Source organism: Falco punctatus (assembly GCF_963210335.1).
Source record: "Falco punctatus genome assembly, chromosome: 6".
Classification (NCBI taxonomy): Eukaryota; Metazoa; Chordata; class Aves; order Falconiformes; family Falconidae; genus Falco; species Falco punctatus.
The window spans coordinates 72,159,303-72,180,126 of NC_137585.1; the positions used below are offsets into that span (position 1 = coordinate 72,159,303).

The window sequence follows — 20,824 nt, forward strand, 5'->3', positions numbered from 1 at the left end:
TATAGGTGCCTACCCAGGAAGAAAATAAAATTTGAGGAAGATCTCTTATCCAACTGGCAAAGGCTAAACTAAATCAAAAGGTTTGGAATTCAATTACAGAAATTCTTGCTGGTAATGAGGTAAAACGATCTAACAAGGAGGTCTACCATTCATTGTAAAAGCTCACGACCTTAAATTTCAGGAAGCATAATTTGTACCTCTCAAGGAGCCATTACATTAACATTACAGCTGTGGTTCTGCAATTTGATCACAGCAGCCATTACCTGGTCTTAAACACCCCGTCCGGGCTGTCTCACACCAGGGACACCAGCTTCAGCTGCACCTGGAAGAGCCAGATCACCAGGAAGCCCCGGGGTGGCTTTGACACCAGCCTCAGCACCACAGGTCAGAGGGCAAAGGCCCTGCGGCACCCCAATCCTGCCCTTTGGGCACGGGGGTGCTGACAGCCCCTCAGAAGCCAAGAAGAGGGGTCAGCTCTGCCTTTGCCACCGCAGGGAGGATGGCATCACTGCTGGCACACAGCAGCATCCTAAAGGGATGCCCATGCCACAAAACTAGTTCAGCGGTACCTGTCATGGCCACAAGCGCGCCCAGGCCTGAAGAGCCCGCTCTTCCCCTGCCACCCATGCTGCTTTTCCCCTGGGCTACCCAGCGTCATGAGGAGTTGCTCCCCAGGACCCGACACGGTAAACCCCAGCCTTGATTTTGGCTCTTGCAGCATCAGTTGATGGCACTTCAAAATACAGGCTTTCTGGGACACTTGGCAGCGGAAAGGGCTGACCATGTCCTGGCAGGCATCAAACACAGCATGACCAGCCCACCAAAAGAGGAAACCGTATTCCGCGCCGGTGCAGCCTCACCGTGAGCACTGTGTGCAGTGCTGGGCCCCACAACTTAAGAAGGATGTGAAGATCCTCAAATGCATCCAGAGGGGAGGGCAGCAGAGCTGGTGAAGGGCTGGAAGGCACGTCCTGTGAGGAGCAGCTGAGGACTCTGGGTTTATCTAGTTTGGAGAGAAAGAGGCTGAGGGGCAACCTCATTGCTCTCTGCGGCTTCCTGAGGAGGGGACGTGCAGAGGGAGGTGCTGAGCTCTTCTCCCTGGGATCTGGGGACAGGACGCCTGGGAACAGTTCAAAGCTGCATCAGGGGAGGTTCAGACTGAACGTTAGGAAACATTTCTTTGCCAAGAGGGTGGTCAAACAGTGGAACAGGCTTCCTAGCGAGGTGGTTGATGCCCCAAGCCTGTCAGCATTGAAGAGGCGTTTGGACAATGCCCTTAACAACATGCTTTAACTGGTGGACAGCCCTGAAGTGGTCAGGCAGTTGGACTAGATGATTGTTGTAGGTCCCTTCCAAGTGATATATTCTTTTCTTCTCTTTTTCCTTCTCTTTCCTCTCTCCTCTCCCTTTCCTTTCCTTTCTCGTTTCCTTTCCTTTCCCTCCTCTTCATCTTTCCCTTCCTTTTTTCTCCCTTCCCCTCTTTTCTTTTCTCCTCAGACAAATTACACTTATTACTAGCCAAGCCTGGCAGTGAAAAGTATTGCAAGTTAATTCAAGCAGAAAAAATTGTTAAGATCTGTGCTGGTTTTGGCTAGGATAGAGTCAGTTTTCTTCATGGTAGCTGGTGTGGGGCTGTGGTTTGGATTTCTGCTGGAAACACTGTGGATAACACAGGGGTGTTCTCGTCACCGCTGAGCAGCTCACACGGCGTCAGGGGCTTTTCTGCACCTCACCCCATCCCACCAGCCACCAGACCGGGGGGCACAGGGAGCTGGGGGGGGACACAGCCGGGACAGCTGGCCCCGACTGACACACGGGAGATTCCAGACCCTACGGTGTCATGCTCAGCATGTAAAGCTGCGGGAAGGAGGAGGAAAGCGGGATGTTTGGAGTGGTGGCACTTGTCTTCCCAAGTCCCCGTTACACGTGACGGAGCCCGGCTCTCCTGGGGATGGCTGAGCACTGCCTGCCCATGGGAAGCAGTCAATGAATTCCACGTTTTGCTTTGCGTGCGCACGCAGCTTTTGCTTTACCTGTTAAACGTTTTTTATCTCAACCAGTTTTCTCACTTCCACCCTTCTGAGTCTCTCTCCATCACCCTGGGGATGTTCACTGGGAATGAACATGCGGCTGTGACAGTCGGCTGTGTGGGGCTTAGTTGTTGGCTGGGGTTAAACCACAACAATATCCCAGGTACTTCACCAGAAACACATTTACAGAGTGAAAAATAAAATAATACCATAGCTGCCTCGGTACTTCTCACTTAAAATCCTGAAGGCATGTCTCAGTTTGAGGGCAGGGAGCCACACAGCACTGTTCTGACACCCAAACAGAGCACTGGAGCAGCAGGTACCTGCTTGCAGCTGGGTGGTCAACAGGTACCAGTACTAATGGAGTATGTGTGTTTGGGGGCAGGGAGAAAACTGCTACAGCAGTTATTTAAAATCAGCTCCTGAATTTTTCAATTTCTAAGGCTACTGTAAAAAGGCATGCCACAAGTAGCAATGGCCATATCTAGAATCTGCTGGGCCTTGTTCCTAGTTTTCCATCAGATCTCCATAAGGAAGACACCACCCTTAACAACACAAATGACAGACATGGTGTTTGACACGCTCTGTCTAAACACCTCCAGTCCTGACTTCTGTCCAACCTGAGGGTCACAAAGTGTCACACAGTCACAGAATAGTCAGAGTTAGAAGGGGCCTCTGGAGATCACCTAGTCCAACTCCTGCTAAAGCAGGTTCTCTCTCCCAGAGCAGGTTGCACAGAGTCACAACCAGGTGAGTTTTCAATGTCCCCAGAGAAGGAGACCCCACAGCCTCGCTGGGCAGCCTGGTCCCCTGCTCTGTCACCCTCACAGTAAAGATGTTTTTCCTCATATTCAGGTGGAACTCGCTGTGCTGCAGCTTGTGCCCGTTGCCCCTTGTCGTGTTGCTGGCACCCCTGAAAAGAGCCTGGCCCCGTCCTCTTGGCACTCGTCCTTAAGATGTTTGTAGACACTGATAAGATCCCCTCTTGGTCTTCTCTTCTCTAGGCTAAACATGCCCAGCTCCCTCAGCCTTTCCTCAGAAGGGAGATGCTCCAGTCCCCCCCCTCATCTTTGTAGCCCTGCAGTCACAGCACTCTGCACAAGAACCACATTCTGAAAACCATCAGTGAGCTCTTATTTCCAAGAAACTTTATGATACCACCACTGCATACAAAAACTTGCTGCAGGGCTTTAGGACAACTCTGCCCCGAGCAAAGAGCAAGATCCTCACCCTTTGACTGCACTTCCCTCACCGCAGCCTGCGGGGCAGGAGCTGCGGCTGTCAGAGACCCCTGCCTCTGGCCAACAAGACCCAGCACCAGGCACTTCACAGCACCCAAACTGAGCTTGCAGAGACTTCTGAGCCTGAGGTCCTCATACCAAGTGATGGACAGGAAACAAAACTAAAATGCTTTAAAATGATTCACTGATTGCTACAGACCCAGGCAAATTCTGGGCTTGGGTGGCCAGTTCACTGAATTCACCTAAGGCCATTAGTCTCAGTATCTGCAATGCCAGTCGCTCTGGCTGGTCTTTACGCAAAGAGTTGCAAACACAAACATCTGATGATGAACATTAAACTTCAACCGTCCTGTAGAGAGAAAAGGTGGCAAAAAACAAGCGGGAGTTTGTAAAGTGAGCAGATGACATCCACACAGAGATTCTCCCTAACCTGAGCCCCAAGCTCTCTGCGCTTTCCCCTGCAAAGCCCGTGTGGCCAGAACTCAGTCTCAACCACATGACCGAGTCATGGGTGAGCAGCTCGTGTGTGGCACCAGAGGAGGAACACAGCACGCCATGCATGAGCTCACCCATGGCCAGGCGTGGGCAATGGGCGCTGGCCATGGCCGCATGGGCTTCAGGCGCAGGGCTGGAAGCCGTGCGGTCACAGTGACCAGCTTTCCCGTGATACTGAAGGTAACAAGATGCTCCCAGAGAGTGCTCTGGAGCAACCAGGCAGCTGGGGACGGCAATGGCTCCTGGGGAGCTGGATGGGATGGGGCTGGGGTACAGACCGACCCTCCCTGTTGGCGAGTCCCATGGATCGGCACCTGGGTCACGAGCTGTGACCTGCTGGTTTTACAAGCGCTGCTTGACAGTTTGGCTCAAATGCAGGGACTGACAGCAGCCGCAGGAAGGGCACTGAGGGGCACAGAGGCCATGGCAGGCAGAGGAGAGCAGCAGGGCCTGGGGCTGTGGAGAGCCCACGGCACCAGGGCAGGTAGTGTGTCAAGGACACTCACTCCATGGAGCAAGTGTGGCGAGCTGGGCAGAAACCTGGAAAGCACATCTGCATTCAGCGTCAAGGCAGGTGCACCTGGTAAAGCAGGTGAAGTGCTTGCTTGGCTGGAGAACTGGTGTGTGTGTGTGTGTGCAATAAAAAGTTGATACTGCTTAAGAAAGAAGCAGGAGCAACTGACTCGCACACTGGATCATGGATCAGCACAGCATCTTCTCCCCAGCAGTGTACCGTATCAGCTGCTTTGGGAGACATGCAAATCACGGGAAGCAATCACCACGGGACCTTTGGAACTTCATGAATCACCTGCCCCACACCTAGTGGCTTCTCCTCAGACTAAGGAGACAAAGGAAAGCTCATGCCCTGAAGCAAGGACTTGGAGCCATTTCCTTTTCTATTTTTCTTCAACACTAGATTTGTATTATTTGCAATATCCTTGCTATTCATAAAATTATCTGCTTCTTCCTAGAGAGTAAATTCCCGAGTCAGGGACTGCCTGTCCCTCTCCTGCTTTCACAGAACCCACCATAACCAGATGCCCATGAGCATTAATTGGCCTAGACACAATATTCCTCGGCCCAGGGTACTGGCAACATGGATTTGCTGAGACCACGTGAGGTGCAGTCACTGTATGAGTGGTAACAACCACTGTTTACACAGACGGCCCCAGGGAAGTATGTATGAATATTTAATGACTCATATTACTAAATAGACTAAATAGACCTGATCTGTGGTCAGGTTAGCCAGGAAAAGGGAGGTTGCTCTAGTCTAGGCACAGAAGACTGACTGGTTGAGTTCTGGATATTACAAGCCAAGAAATATCAACCTTCCAGAATTTTGAGCACAGGTCTATCGTTTGTGTATGTGGAAGGTAGGGATGGCCTCTCTGGGCCACGAAACGAAGAAGTGAATCCACCTGCTCATCACTTTCTGTCACAGTGCTGAGTGAAGGGGCTGCTACATGGCTTCCCATCTGCTTCAAATGATTGCCTAAGGCAATGGCTGCAGGCAAGTCCTGTGTCCAAAAGGTGCAGATCAGGATAAAATACCCTTTGTCCAAATGCTCAGTTGGTTTGACTGGGACATCACCTCCTGCTGGTACTGGACGGAGGTGGAGATGGGACAAGCTGGGAAGGACTGGCTCTCCAGGGTGGTGGAGAGCATGGTCTGCCAGGCATGCAGGTGCTGAGACAGCTAACGTGGCCAGGCAAATTTGGGCTTGGGAAGGAATCAACCCTCAGCAAGACCGGTAGAAGCCATGCAAGATTTTCACTATCCTCTGCAGCACAAAGTGCAGTTTCCTTTGAGGATCATCCAGCTGAGTCTCACTTAATAACCAGCTCCCTCCCTCTGCAGGGACTTTGCCGATGTTCTGGTCCCTCCCATTTTCAGACCCCTTCTCCGGTTCACCCAATGATGCCTGAAGTGTTTTGCACAGTGTCTCAATGAAGTGTGAGTGGTGGTGGGCCAAGAGAGAGTCTCAGTGCTCCTTCCAGCTTAAACCCCATGGCAGCAGAAACCACCAGGCTGAGTGGCTGGGAAAAAAGGGGGTGACTCGGAGCCACCACATTCACCTCTCTGTAAAGAGGATGCTGCTCCCCAAGGGGCTTCAGCAGACTCCCCAGCACCCCTGTCCCAGATGGCAGCATGAGAGACCATGCCTAGCCTGCGAGGGCTCCCAAGCCACAACCCTCTGCAGCCACAGGCTGCTCAGTGGCCCCCGCAGCAATGCCAGGCTGTGGATCTGTAAGCCAGACCCAAGTCCCACACAGCCTCATGCCCACCGTTTCATCTGCTCAAAGTCCTCTCTTTCAGTCTTAGCAGACAAAGGAAAATACAAAGCCTACAAACATTAGGAGGGCAAACAAGAAAAAAGAAAGAAAAAAGGAAATGGGACAAAATTTTTCCCATTTTTCCTAACACAATAGCTGCAAGTCTGATCTGGCAAAAAAATGGATGCCATTTTGAGCCCTGAAGTTTCACTTCATGTTACACAGACTGATGTGAGCAGCACATGGACAGACACGTATGTCACATACATAGGGAAGGGGAGAAAGAAGGGAGTAAGAGACAGCAACCATATTCCGACAGGAACGCAAACACACCCACTGGCACACAGAGCCCTTTCGCAATATGGACAGAACAAAGACAAATCAGGAATCCCCACAGAAAATCACATCCAAGATTAAAACCCAAATCACAACGATCTCCAGCCACGCCGAGGTCCAGGAAAGGAGCAGCACTACCAAATGAGCTGGCAGCCACTATTCTAAGCTTTAACTCTTGCATCTCACACCCTACATGCAAGGAAGGGATGGAACCATGCACTGCTGTGCCTCTGCTTTCAGCAGCTGCATTTCTGAGATCCCCTCACCTCTCCCCAGCCTTCAGCCTGGAAGTGCTGGAGAGAGGACTCTCCAGCTGGAGGTGGACCTGCCTCCCGAGCACAGGGGGTGAAGCTTATTTCCTATGTGAATGGGAGCACATTCATAACCAGTCCCTAAGGGACTCTCTTTTTTTTGCAGCATAAAGACCAGTTTCTGGCACGAGGAGCCACAGGAACAACCCGGTCCGAGGTACCGGCTGCACGAGCACAGGTGCTCCAGGGCTGTGCAGGGGACACGTGCCCCAGGCACGAGCAGAGGCTGTCTGGCAGCACAGGGTCGAAGGCATGGTGGCAGCTGCAGGACAGACATCTGCTGGTTTGCCCTCATGCCGGGGCTGAACCCCAAGGCAGCCAGGGCTCCCAGAAGGACCCCAGCTCTACACAGCAAAGGTATAGTGAAATACTTCAAGCGTTGCAAAAAAAAAAATAAAATAAAAAATATCCATGGAGAACACAGGCCCTGCCCCACAGGGCTTACATCTGCACCTGAAACAGAGCAGATGCACTTTACACGCCCAGTAAACAGACAGAAGTGAAAACTCCTACAAATGCGAAGCTATGAATACCGGCATTTGTAGCAGAGAAACACCCCAGAAAGTGTGAGAGATGCATATTTGCAATGAATGGCATTTTCTGTACAATGCATGTAGCCAGAGACAAGCTGCACTCCATCTGCCTAGCTGCCAGAGGGGGAGAAGAGAGTCCCCTAAGAGACCCCGATGCACAGGGGCTTGCGGGCTGCTCGGCGCAGCCAGGGAAAGGGGGTCCTGAGCACCAGCCAAAGTGAGGAGAAGGAGCTTTCCCTCCCAGCCCCAGCACCGAGCGAAAGAAGCAGCCCTTACCTTTGGCCCCTCGCAATACAAACCCGAATCCCTCATGCTCCCTCTTCTGCAGCACGGCCGTCTTCTCCTCAATGATGTAGTCACTGGGCAGGAAAGAGCACAAGAGAATGATGCTAGGGTTAGATTTCAGCACCATGCTGCCAGGCGGAGGTGGCCTTTGTGCCTGTGACAAGGAGACCTCTTCTCATCGACCGTTTCATCTCAGCAAGGAGTTGGGCACAATCTGCTTCCCTCCCTCCCTTGCCCAAAGTCAGAACAAAAAGATGAAAGCTACTTTCCCTCAATGTGTAGGTGGAGGAAAGCCCCGGCTGCCTGGATCACCCTTCTGCCCACCGGTCCCCTTCTCAGTCACCTGCATACGCATGCAGGGAGCTTAGTGATCCCGCTTTGGGCTTCCCTTTAAATGATGCCCTTAGCATATAACTGAAGAGTGGAGCGCCTGAGCAGAGGAGGTGCGGGGAGAGGCAGCCATCCATCCATCAGGGAACCAGCGCTCTCAGACTTTCCCGTTGCCTCTCGTATGAAAAAAATTAGATGCTTGACGAAAGGAGAGGTGCCTCTTTGGTAAGTTCCCCGGGAGGGAGAACAGCAGAGTTTATATCCTCATCCCGGCGCTCTGATCTTCTCTTAAAAATCCCCCCCCGCGTTGCTAAGTAACGGTCTGTCATTAGCAGAGGGGGGATGCATTGCATTGTCCTAGTTTAACAAAGCTGCTCTCCCTGCCCTCCGCCGTGGCCAGACGAGAAGAACGGGGAAAATCCAGCAGTGGAGAGAGAGGAATGGATGTGCGGCTCTGCGCAGACCCCGGCCGCCAGCGACCCTTCCAACAAACCACCTCTACGTGCGCCGGGAGGGGCGGGGGGCGCACGGGGAGGGGAGATGGGAGAGGGATTCTCTCAGCAAACTGGAGCTTAAATGCAGCCCTGCAAATCCCTCCCAGCAGAGCCGCATGTCTGACATCAGAGTGGAATTAATCAGGGACCTCGGTCCTTCTCGGCAGCGCGGGGAAGGAGCTTTACACACGAGCCAAACCCGAGAGATGCGGAGAGGGAGCAATGGCGCGGGCTGGCCCCCAGAGCCAGGGGCGTGCGACCAGCCATGGGCTCTGCCCAGCGCGCAGCGGTGGGGACAAAGCCTCGTGCGGCACCGCACTGCACAGAAACACGCTGCCAAGGAGCAGGTCGAGCAGTGGGCGCGCAGGCAGGCGCGCTCGCCGGAGGGAGGAGACGGCCGCGGACGGGCGCTGGCACAGAGCAGCTGGGCTGGCACACTGCGGTATGAGGTGCCCCAACATGCGCGGTACCGCCGCCGCAGGCAGGCACACGCCCCACCGGCACACCGCGCCTGCCGCCTCCTGCCCCTGGCTGCGGGGAAGGGGCGGCCTGCCGGGGCTCAGGCTGCACCCCACGTCACCCCCTGGGACCCTGACGAACGCAGCAGGGTTGGGGAGGCAGTGGGTGTTTCTGGATGGAAGGCAACGGGCTCACCATGCTGCTGCGTGGACTGGGCTGGCAACCCTCGCTGCTGTGCGTACTTTCTAGCAGCCGTGGACCGCGACCGACAAGCACCGGAACAGGACACACCTCTGTACCCTGTCCCTGTAGCCCCTCATCTGCCAGTGCTACGCTTACAGGCATCGCAATCCCTTTTTGGGTGGGTAGTTCTGCGATTCTGGCGTTAACGCCACAATATTATCTAGCTTCTAGCGAGAGGGACAGAAATATTCCTTTGTTTTCCAGACCAAGGGAAGGTGATCACGAAAGCAGATACACGCAATACACTGCTGCAGGTACCAAGGCAGTCTGGAAGACATACAAGACATCGTCCATGGAAACTAACACAACACACAAGCCTCAATTCCTTGGACTTCCCCAATAATTTCACTTTGCGCTATAATTCTGGACATGCTTCAGCATTATCTGTGAAAAAATAGGGTACCTACAAAACCAGTGACTTCATGCAACAAAGTACCTAAACATGGATAAACTTCAACAAAACTATGTGAACCGCTTTAAAGGAGGCAGCTGCTGTCATACAGTCATCCCTTTATGTCACATTTTCAACACATTGCCTGACTTTCAAAAGCAGAGCTGGTTATGCATATGTTCCTCAATATGCGTAAAACTCTCCCTTCTACAACAAAATTCTCTCTTCCAAGTGTAAAGCATCCTACTGGAAACAGATTCATAACTACCATGCCCAGAAGAGGTCATCACGGTAACATAATCCTCTTGTCCATGTGACAAGAGCCAGATAACCTCAAACCATGACTCCTCAATCAAAGTAGCTATGGGTGCCCCATCCCTGGAAGTGTTCAAGGCCAGGTTGGACGGGCCTTGGAGCAACCTGGTCCAGTGAAAGATGTCCCTGCCCATGGCGGGGGGGTGGGACTAGATGATCCTTGACAGTCCCTCCCAACCCAAACCATTCTGTGATTCTGCGACAAGCCTTTTATCTTCTATTTGAACTATGACTTACCATTTAGGAAGAGAGCTAGACCTAAGACATTCCACATCCACAGGAATATCTCCTTTTTTCCATACGACATGTTAATCCCCTGTAGATGAACTGTGCCAGATCTTAACCCCCTACCAAGAGCAACTTCTGCCACCTCTAAAAGAATGTGTTTGTGCATGTGTACACGCAGGAGAGAGAGAGAGAGAGAAAGGCAAACAAATCTTTATGTACAAAATCATGATTTCTATTTTACCTGGTGGTGGGCTCAAGTCCCCAATTTGTCCTGCTGCAATTGATTTATCAATCAGAAAGTGAAGAATCCATGATGAAAGAAAATTCTGTATCTCTAATTCCTCTGTGGTTGTTTCATCCACGTGATAAACTGAAGAAACTCTTGACAAAACTGCTCATACCCTGTGTAAGTACAAATTCACCCAGCCTCCCCCACCAACCATCATCTACCAAGATTTCCTGCAATAATGTAAGCCTTTAAGTAAGTCTGATGTGTTGCTGCTCTTACCGCAAGTTATTCTGCAGAAAGAATATTTGATTCTTTCTGCCACCTCTGAATTATTCCTCCTCCTACAAATAAACTGGCAAGAAGTACCTTCCTTCAAAACTCTAAGCTTGTCAGAAACAATAGGAAAACTCCTCAACACACTACCTTCTGTCCCTGAATGCTCCAAAAAGCACATAGATAGAGCTACCTGTGGGATTTTTAGAAACGCTGGATGTTCATTTTAGCTCATTTTCTTGTTCTGTGATGTCCAGAGGGATTTATGAAGTTAAGACTCGCAAGAGGGATCTTGCAAGAGCATTACCAGTTTAACTCCCTCTGGAACCTGCACACCTTTTGCCTACTGCCATCTAGCTCTGCAGACACCTAAAAATCCTCAGGTTCATAACTGGCCACAGCACAATCCATTGCACAGCTTCACATTTTGATATAACCACACTAATTAGTTTTACAGGTAGATGTATATAAAAAGTGAAACAAAAAGTCCATACATTTATGTGAACTAGATCTGTGGGGGAGTAGAGAGACACCTGAGATACCACTGATCAGCATTGCTGGAGCTCTGAGGGCTGGAAAAAGCAATAAAAACCCACCTGGGGAAGGAGATGAAGCAGCGTAATCAAAGACCTGTGACAGCGTCATACTGAAAAAATAACCTGAATTACTCATTTTAAATTTTTTTTCTCAATAAAAATAGGAGCTTTCAAAAAATAAGATGTAGCAGGGAGGTATTTTTAGGAATCAGAGAAGGACTAAGCAAAACAGTGATTTAGTACTCGTGACATCTGTGTTTAAATAAAGTTATGATACTCAATGGAAAAGAGCACCTCAAGTTCCTTGCCAGACTACTGTGCCCTACATATAACTGGTAAATGAATAAACAGATGAACTAATGTCATGATACAGAGACGCTGGAGCATGGCTCTTCAGAGCTGCTCCAAGAGAAGACACAAACTTGACCAGACCATCTCGTTTCCGCAGGGTTGACTGTCAGACCTTCTGCTGGTTTGACTTTTGTTGAAAACAAATTAAAGACAGTTAATGCACATTTAGCTTGACTACTGCAAATTATTTTAGTAACTTTGTGACTGTTTGGAGGGTCAAACCTAATAGATCTATCAAATGAGCAATTAAAAAAATAGCACGGTTATGGCTGTATTAAACAGCTACAGGTAACTCCCGGGAACACTGTAGCAGCAAAGAGAAGCTCTGATCCTAAAGTGAAAACACAGCAGTTAGAAGAATTAAGAGTTTATTCCAATTGTCTGGTTCTGGTGAAATTCACTGAAAGTGCCTGTGCAGCCAGTGGAAAGTATCTGACATCTATGATGGGTTGTTTCTGAAAGCTTGCATGGGATGCATGGCACTCCAGAAGATCTGAAAAAGGGATGATGCTCATCTTTAAAAACAGGCAGTAGAAAGATCAAAGTAGTATAAAATGAAGCAACTCATCTTTAATTCCCAGGAAAATCCTCTAACAAACAGCAGAACAGTTTAATAACACATCTAGAAGAAGAGAAGGTGATAAATAGCAGGTGGCACAGATTTGAAAGAACTGGTTGTGCTAAACGAACCTAATTTCTGTTTGAACATAATAGGTCTCATGAATGTGGGAAAGACAGTTCTGTAGTATGTATCTTGATGTCAGTTAAGCATTTTGAATGCTCTCACAAGGCACTGTCATAAAAAACAAGAGGGGAATTTCAAGGTGAGTAAATAGCTGTTTGACACATTTTTTACTGCTGAACTGGAAGGACATATCAAGTGGGATTTCACAGGGATCTGTCATGGGACAAGGTCACTGTTTCCACTGATGACTAGCATGTAACAGAGAGTAAACTGAAATTTGCAGAAGGTCCAATCTGAGAGGGCATCAGCATGTTAGAAGAGCAGACTGGGATTCACGTGGTACTATCACTGGAGAAATGGTCTGAAAAATACCAGAGGAAAAAGGCAAAGTGCAAGGTGCTAGAGTCAGGAACTATGAAAAGAAAAACAGAAGATGAAGAAGGGCTGTCCAGGCAGCCAGCTGGCAGGAGAGGCTGCAAATACCATCCCGGACTCACAAGCATCAGCAGCAGTGTCACACTTTTGTGTAAAAAGGATGACAGACTGACTGGAGGTACACAAACAGGAGTGCTGTCTAAGACCTGAAATAATCTTTCTGCCCTATCCTATGCTGCAGTAGCCTTGGGACTCATCTAGTTAAATGTGGGTGTATATAAAACAAGCACCTACAGTGAGCAAGTCTCTCTGGGCTCCTTTTAGACTCAATGGAGAGCTGTTCTGTGAAGTCAATGGAGCTGTGATTCATCCCATGCTGAAATGACCGCCTACGTTTTGTCAAACGAATGGCACCCCTGGCTCCACTGACTGTGCACATCTGTATCGACTCCCAGGGTGAGCCAGGGCGATGAGCTCAGACACCTACATGGTAGACACCTACAGTGAAGTAACGTGAATCACATTACTGAAGTTAGGTAACACTCCAGTTGCCCAGCTCTTAGCACCATGCTTCCAGAACGATGTAGGTCAAGAGGAGAGAGTCCTGAGGAAGACACCTGGAAGATACAAGGCCCAGCAGGAAAGTAAAAACCTGGTTTGATTGATTGGCTTGATTATTCCCGTAAGAAAATGCTTAAAAAGTGTCACACAGCTGCTCAGTAGTAATATTGCTGAAGCACAGGAATGAGGTGGTGATAGAAGGCCACTCACTGGGAACTTTTAGATAAATGTCCTTCAAGAAAAACTGAAGTTCAGCTGATGCTGATGTTGGTGGAGGGATGGACCATGTCAGGTCTCTCCCAGCAGAAACCTCACCCCCAGACTGCCCCACACCCACAGCCAGGCAGTGCGAGGAGTTTGGTTCTGCTCAGCTACCTCATGCACAAAACATCTCCAACAACAGAAGGAGAATTTATAGAAAGTGGGGCACAGACATGCTCTGGCCCCAAGAGCATGCAGTACAGTCTGAGCCTTTGAACAAACTTTCTTTTCTCCCCCCAAAAATCAGAGCCATAACACAGGGTAGCCCTTTCCAAACTCCATTGCAGAAACTGCCTCTGGCCTTGCACTACAGCTGGGCTTGTCCAGGACAGCGCAAGCTGGCCCGGATCAAATTTATCTCATGGAGTAAGCTAGCAATGAAACAGCACGGATGATGACACGATGGTACCCAGGTCTCCCTCCTACCCCTGTCCCACTTCATAGAGCAGATGAAGCTTTAGGGAGAGAGAGCACGGCTCACCCTTGGATTTATACACCAAACAGTTAAGCTTCTAGCAGAAACACCAGGGAACAGGCACGTCCTGGAGGTCTGGGATCAGCCAGGCACATCACTATTGACCGGCTTGCCGAGCACAGCGTCCCTCGCTGCAACGGAGCCTGGAGAGACCTACCAAGATCTGAGCGCTCTGCAAGGGCTGCCGTCACACAGTCCTGCTCTTCCATGGTGCAGATGCCAGCCAAAGTGTAAGACAGCTGTATTTCTTGGCTCTATCTGAATAAGAGAGAAGAATGACCACAGCATTCCAAGACCAAGTGTCTGATCCCAAACATTTACTGATAGCTGCAGCCTGGAGAAGAGGAAAGGAGCAGGTCTGGGGTGTCTTACTCTGGTATCAGCTCCCAGCCCAGAGACTGGCAGCCAGGGGACCTCAGCCACAACATCAGAAGTGAAGCTGTGAAAAGCCCTACCCTGAATGGAAAAATAAACTACTTAAATCTCCACTGTAGATGAGGAAACCTTTGGGAATGCAGGCAACAGTAGTGCCTCTGTAACAAAGGGCAGCAGACAACAGAGAGTGGGCTAGAAAGGAGCCTATTTATGCTCCTAACTGGTCCTGAAGCACTGATTATCATCAGTATGATCTTCTGTTTAATTCAGTCAGGAGGCAGCTCATCAAGGCACTGATTATGAACTACGTCAGGAGCAAAGTGACAGATGAAAAGTAACTCTAACTCCCGAAGAAACCATCTTCCAGTCACACATACAGTTTGAAATTGCAGCAAGCCCCTAGGCTTGTGTTGTTTGAGATCACATTCCCTCCAGCACTGGTCAAATGCATTTTGGACTTCAGCTAAAACCCCAAAGCCAGCGCTGCTCAGTCCCAGACGAAATGTGTGCTGTGAGTACCAGAGGAATTCTGAAGATCAGCTATTGCAGAAATTGAGGAAGACCATTAGTAAAAGGCACTGAGAAGCAGCATCTTCCCCATTCAAACGTGGGCAATTTTCCCAGAAAATTTTCAGTACTGGAGTCATTTCATTTAAACACACGAAGCTTCTAGGGCATCACCCAAAACATTAAGGTGAGACAGCTCATTAAGGGAACAAAAAGTCTGAGAAAGTCCAAAACATGTTTTGCCTTGACCCCAAACTAGCAGTGATACTGAGAAAACTGTTAAGACCTTGCTGTGAATGCCAAAAAGCAGTCAAGTCAAGGAAAGATGCCATCATGGAGGTGCACAAAAGATAAGCCCCTGGAATAATCGGGCTTATATTAATACTGGCAGAAGGAAGCTATTTGTCCTAAAGCTTTATCCTCACCTGCCAGAAGAGGCATTGCAGCTTAATGGGGGATGCTGCCCAGCTCCTTCTCCCTGGACACGCTCTCCATCAGCCAGGCTAAACCTGACGCCAGCAGTGACAATAGACCACAGATGAGCAAACGTGGTCTCAGTCTGCAGGGAGAGGAGTTTTTAGGTCCATCGTTCACAGCCTCCTCCCATCACCACTTCTTCAGCAAACGGTGCAAAATGGTGTCTACTAAAAAACAGAGGCAAAGGCAGCCTCTGATCCACACTTAGCGCTGCCAAATTACCAGTGTCACCTGTGGGAATTCTGCTCCCCAGAAACAGCATTGTTCAAAGCTGACGTCGGAACCATTTGGCTGCGCAGATGCACAGAGAGACAGATAAGGTAACACGCAACAGCATCTCAAATCTTAGCATGTATCACTAGCGCTTGAAATCCATACTGCTTATATTTAAAGGGGAAAATGGTCACAGAGGGATTGTACAGGACTTAGCCCCACCGCTGCCTTCAGCTGTCACAAGTACTGGGAAGGGACAGATGACACTTAAAATCTCCCTTTGCTTGAATGAAAGGAGATTAAAGAACGTTGTATCTGCCTCTTGCCTGATACGCATTCAGGAAAGAACAATGCATATTTCTATAAATAATAAAAACGAGTCCTAGACAACCCAAATTCTACAATGTGGATTTATTCCATCCTCAGCAAAGGAGACAGATGGAGACTGTTTAAGGGCACTGTGCTGGAGACACAGTACAAATACATGCCACAGATTGAGAAAGAACAGAAAGAAGCTGGTATGGCTAACAGCAGGGAAATGGAGGTTATTAAACCCAAGAGAACATCCTTCATAAAGCTGAAATTGTATTCAAAAGAGGAACATGGAAAGAATCATCATCTCTTGCAGGTTAAATGCAGAAACACAGTACCAGTGTGACAGGCAAACGTGAATCTTTGGAACAATTTGTGAAAGACATCAAAACTAATACTGCATCAGTTTTCAAGTGCATACGGAGCAGGAAGCCTACCAGAGCATCTTTGGGGTCAGATGATCGCAGTACCAAAGCAACACCCAGAGAAGGAAAGGCCATAGCAGAGAAACAAAGCACATTTTTGCTTCCCTGTTGGGACGATCCCCCTTCAGAAGTGCAGTGATTTGTAAGCAGACAGATCTTAAACTGAAGCATCTCTAGAAGAGGTTATGGAACAAAAAAAAGAGGCACAAGCCACCAGGACCTGAGAGTAGATAGCTAAGTGTCCAGAGTACCTTGTGGGTGACAGAGCTGTGCTACTCATGGTGCCTAGGCTGGGGTGAGAAGCACAGCGGGACCTGGGGCCAGGATGGTGGGCACATGGTCCCTGTTTTTACTGGGGTGCCAGTAGAGAAGGAAGGCGCTGCAGGTCCATCATCCTGATGCATCACAAGGCAAGGCTCCAGCAACTGGAACAAGCAGAGAGCCAGCCAACACATGGATAAATATTACACTTGGGAAAGCTAACATGGCATTTTAAGTGAGTGTCTTGCCTCATAAACTCCAGTAATGAGTGGTGTCCCTCAAGGGTCTGTACTGGACCAATACTATTTAATATCTTCATTAATGACATAGTGGGATTGAGTGCACCCTCAGGAAGCTTGTAGACAACACCAAGCTGAGCAGTGCAGCTGATTTGTGAGAGGGAAGAGGTGTCATCCAGAGGGACCTTGACAGGCTTGAAGAGTGGGCCCATGCAAACCTCATAGAGTTTAACAAGGCCAAATGCAAGCCTTTGCACATGGACAATCCCCAGTATCAGTACAGGCTGGGGGATGAATGGATTAAGAGCAGGCCTGTGAACAAGGACTTGGTACTGGTGGATGAAAAGCTGTAGAAGAGCTGGTAATGTGCACTTGCAGCCCAGAAAGCTGATCATATCCTGGGCTGCATCAAATGAAGCATGGCCAGCAGGTGGAGGGAGGTGATTCTCCGCCTCTACTCCACTCTTGAGAGATGTCACCTGCAGTGCTGTGTCCAACTCCGGGGTCCTCAGTACAAGAAAGACATGGTCCAGAGGAGGCCACATAAATGATCATAGGGCTGGAGCACCTCTCCTATGAAGAAAGGCTGAGAGAGTTGGGGTTGTTCAGCCTGGGGAAGAAAAGGCTCCAGGGAGACCTTATTGCCGCCTTTCAATATATAAAAGGGGTTTATAAGAAAGATGGAGAAAGACTTTTTACCAGGGCCTGTAGGGACAGGACAAGGGGCAACAGTTTTAAGCTGAAAGAGGGCAGGTTTAGATTAGACATGAGGAAGAAATTCTTTACTGTGAGGGTGGTGAGGCACTGGAAGAGGTTGCCCAGAGAAGCTGTGGCTGCTCCATCCCTGGAAGTGTTCAAGGCCAGGTTGGACGGGGCTTGGAGCAACCTGGTCTAGTGGAAGGTGTCCCTGCCCCTGGCAGGGGGGGTGGAACTAGATGGTCTTTAAAGGTCCCTTCCAACCCAAACCATCCTGTGATTCCATGACAAAGCACATGTGGATGCAGGTAAGAGAGGTCCCTCCCCACCACCACCAATTCTGGGATTCTGTAGACAGCAGGGAAACCCTCAACCTATGGCGCTACGCTCAACCATCTCAGGAAACGCTCTTGGTCCCCAATACCCATCAGTGCAGAAGGACTTGTGTTGCCATTGCTCGGGCACTCTCCCTCAGAGCCCAGTGCCTGCACCCATACTGCCCCGGGTGTCCCCTGGGAATGAACATGCCATCTTTTTTTTAATGTGTTTTTTGTTCAAAATGCTGAAATAACCTGAGGACTGTGCAGCACCTGATGAAGCAGTGTTCCACAACATGGTGCTAAGGGGGAGCGCTACACGAGCACAGCGCAGGGTCAGGCAACGGTGTTTGAGGGCACAGGACCTGCTAGGATTATACTGGAGGATCACGCAGGAAGAAGACAGCCAAACTCAACAGTCTCTTCAGTAGCACCTTTAGCAAGCCCTTGCTAGATTTAAACACCCTGAGAACCACAACCAGATTCCAGAGCAGTGGGTCAACTCCAGAACAGAGCAAGGGCTGAAGTGTTATGTAGCCAGAGGGATGACCCACGGGGATCCGAGTTATTTGACAACAAAAACTTAACTGAAGTCTACTAAGATTTCCAAAAACATTTGACAAGGTCTGTCATTAAAATCTCCTGAGGAAGCCAAGAAGCCATGGGATAAAAAGGAAGGGTTTTACACATTAAATGTGTTAAAAGGTTTAAAATAAAAGTAAATGATTGCATTTCACATCAGAAGAAAGGTCAGCAGCAGAGTCTCATGGGGACCGGCGCCAGGACTTATGCTGCTCAGCACAGCCCTAGATCATTTATGAGAGAGGAATGAAATGAGAGGTAACAAGGTTTGCTGATAATGCTCAATTATTCAGGGTAATAAAGATGAGGAAAACTATGAGAAACTGTAGAAAGATCTTAAAATGTAAGATTAAATGTAAGGTGGGGAAAAAACTGATGTACATGGGAAAAAATAATTCTCTCCTCATACGTAAAATCACAGGCTCTGAGCTGACCATTACTACAGGATTAAGAACTTGGGGATATGGTAGACAGTTCATGAAGGGTGTCAGCCTAATGTCATACAATGGCCAGGAATGATAAGCAAAGAAAAGTGAGAGGAAAGTTACACCACCGGCACAGCCAAAGTGTCCCCACATCCTAAATACTTCAGTAACACTAATCACCCATTTTGTAAAAGAATACAACAGAACTGGAAAAAAGAAAGATGACACGGACCATCCAAAGCATGCAGAGATTTTCTGTATAAGGAACGGTGCTGCTTAGCATCACTTAACCTGGAAAAAACACAACTCAGGGGAAATGGTTCTACCAGATTCTGAGTGCTAGGGAGGGGGGGCTGCCTATTGCTTTCTCCAGCACAAGGACTAGGCCACATCAAATGAATCGACAAGATAATGTTTAAAGTAAACTGTATTTTTCACAGGATTTGGGATGAAGTTTCTTCTTGCCACAGAATAGTGTGCCAAAAATTTACATGGGATCAAGGTGCAACTGGGCAAGCTCCTGGAGGAGCAATCCCTCAAGTATTACTCCGTACAGGACACACTGTGGGTGCAGAATCTCCAACCCCCAAGCTGTTGGATGTGGACAGAGCGTGCTGGGGAAATATCACTGCATACATGCCCTCTTCCCATATCCTTCCCTGGTCACCCAGGACTGGTCTCTGTCAGAGAAAGAACTGGACTTCTTGCCTAAGCCAGTTCAACCCTCTTATGAAGCTTGGCAAAAGCCCTTCTCAACTCACAGCATACACATCTGAGACGAAAGGAGTCATGTCTGCAGTATGCACGCATCACACTGCTCAAGGTCTTTCCTTCCAGAAAACCCACTTACATGTTTGAAGAGAAATGCTGCTCTAAGGGATCAAACCCATCACACTTAAATCACTTCTGAAAGCTTGCTAGTAGGAACTGCAGGAGCAGCAGGCTGTGCAGCAGACACATCTGAACTCCTCGTACAGCCAGAGTCCCTCGCTGCACTCTATGGTTGCTCTGACAATGATCGCAGGAATGTGCAGCTTCTGAATCAACCCCACAAACAGCACTGAAGGCTGGCTGTCCTTGGCCCATCGGGACCCACCAGTGACCTGACTGGCTGCCCTGCTTCATGCACCTGGGATGTTTGAGGTGGTTCAATACTGACAGCTCTGTTCAGACCCTAACCTGCAACACCCACAGAAGATTAAAGCTCAAAAAGAGCCATTTAATCATACCTGATGGGAGGCCTGAGCCTCAGTAGCTGAAGAATAGTTACAGCACAGCCCTTCGCTGAGACCCTATCCCCAGCCACCAGCTTTTGTCCATTTTGGTCATCACTGCATCATCATCGTAGGAATTAAATCAAGGAAACTCAGCGCAAGACCTCCCTGAAGGAGGTGATTTGGACTATTTAACTTCTACTAAGTTGATTCTGTCCACTCACATTCCTGTAGCCACGTACTCAGAACTGCTAAAGTGTGAGCTACCAAATACTCTGACAGGGGTCACCTGTGTGACACGACAAGGGACAGTGGCTGTTAAGTTCTCACCATGTCTCCTGGTATCTTCTTGTTCAGCAAAACCAAACTATACTTTTGACAGATCTTTCAGACTCTGTAGGAGTCAACAGTTCTTATGACATGATCCTTGTCCTGAATCTATCTTGCTTCATCTTCTTCGATCCTAGCAAGGCTGCCGACAACTACTTTTTCTTTCCTCACCTGGGGCACGTAGTGACTGCAGTCTGTCTTCATGCAGATGGAAAGGATGAGGAAAGGATGTGCACATACAGGCAGTGCATGGCAACCATGTTGCCACCCCCCTGTTCTCAGAGTGCAGGTGGTCTGCCAACGAGTCATCTGTGCAGTGCCATTACCAGCACACAGGACTACTATCTAAAGCAGCATCTGCACTGTGGGCAGCCCAGGTCAGCAACACAGCCTTCCATGCTGAGCGGTTTTACTGCTGAGGGTGTTTGGGGTTGTCAGGACAAGCCACGCCTTTGGTCCCTGATCTACCGTGTCTCTTGGTGCCTTCTCATACAGATGTTTCCACTGATATTTTAATCATACCACCCTTCATATTTCTCTTACAAAACCTCTACACCAGGACTTACCCGGTGTCCAGGAGTCCCATTCTCCTGGCAGCGACACCAGCACCTGTGACAGGCTGCTGCCGGTTAATAGTGACCAGCTCCTTCTATGGAGCTGGTCATGCTCCCTTTGATGCAATACTCGGTGCTGGAGGGCAGCAACTCACTCAGGGTCACCAGATGTCAGGTTTTCTTGAC

General features: G+C 49.2%; 1 protein-coding gene across 3 annotated transcripts in view; it reads right to left on the reverse strand.

Annotated features, from left to right (window-relative positions):
• The window catches only part of SHANK3 (SH3 and multiple ankyrin repeat domains 3), a 369,137-nt gene that overhangs the window by 77,323 nt on the left and 270,990 nt on the right, over positions 1-20,824 (reverse strand). For all 3 annotated transcript variants that reach the window (XM_080390963.1, XM_080390961.1, XM_080390962.1), the window contains one exon: positions 7,497-7,579. In XM_080390963.1, the coding sequence (XP_080247089.1) occupies positions 7,497-7,579 (83 nt within the window). The remainder of the gene's footprint in view (positions 1-7,496; positions 7,580-20,824) is intronic.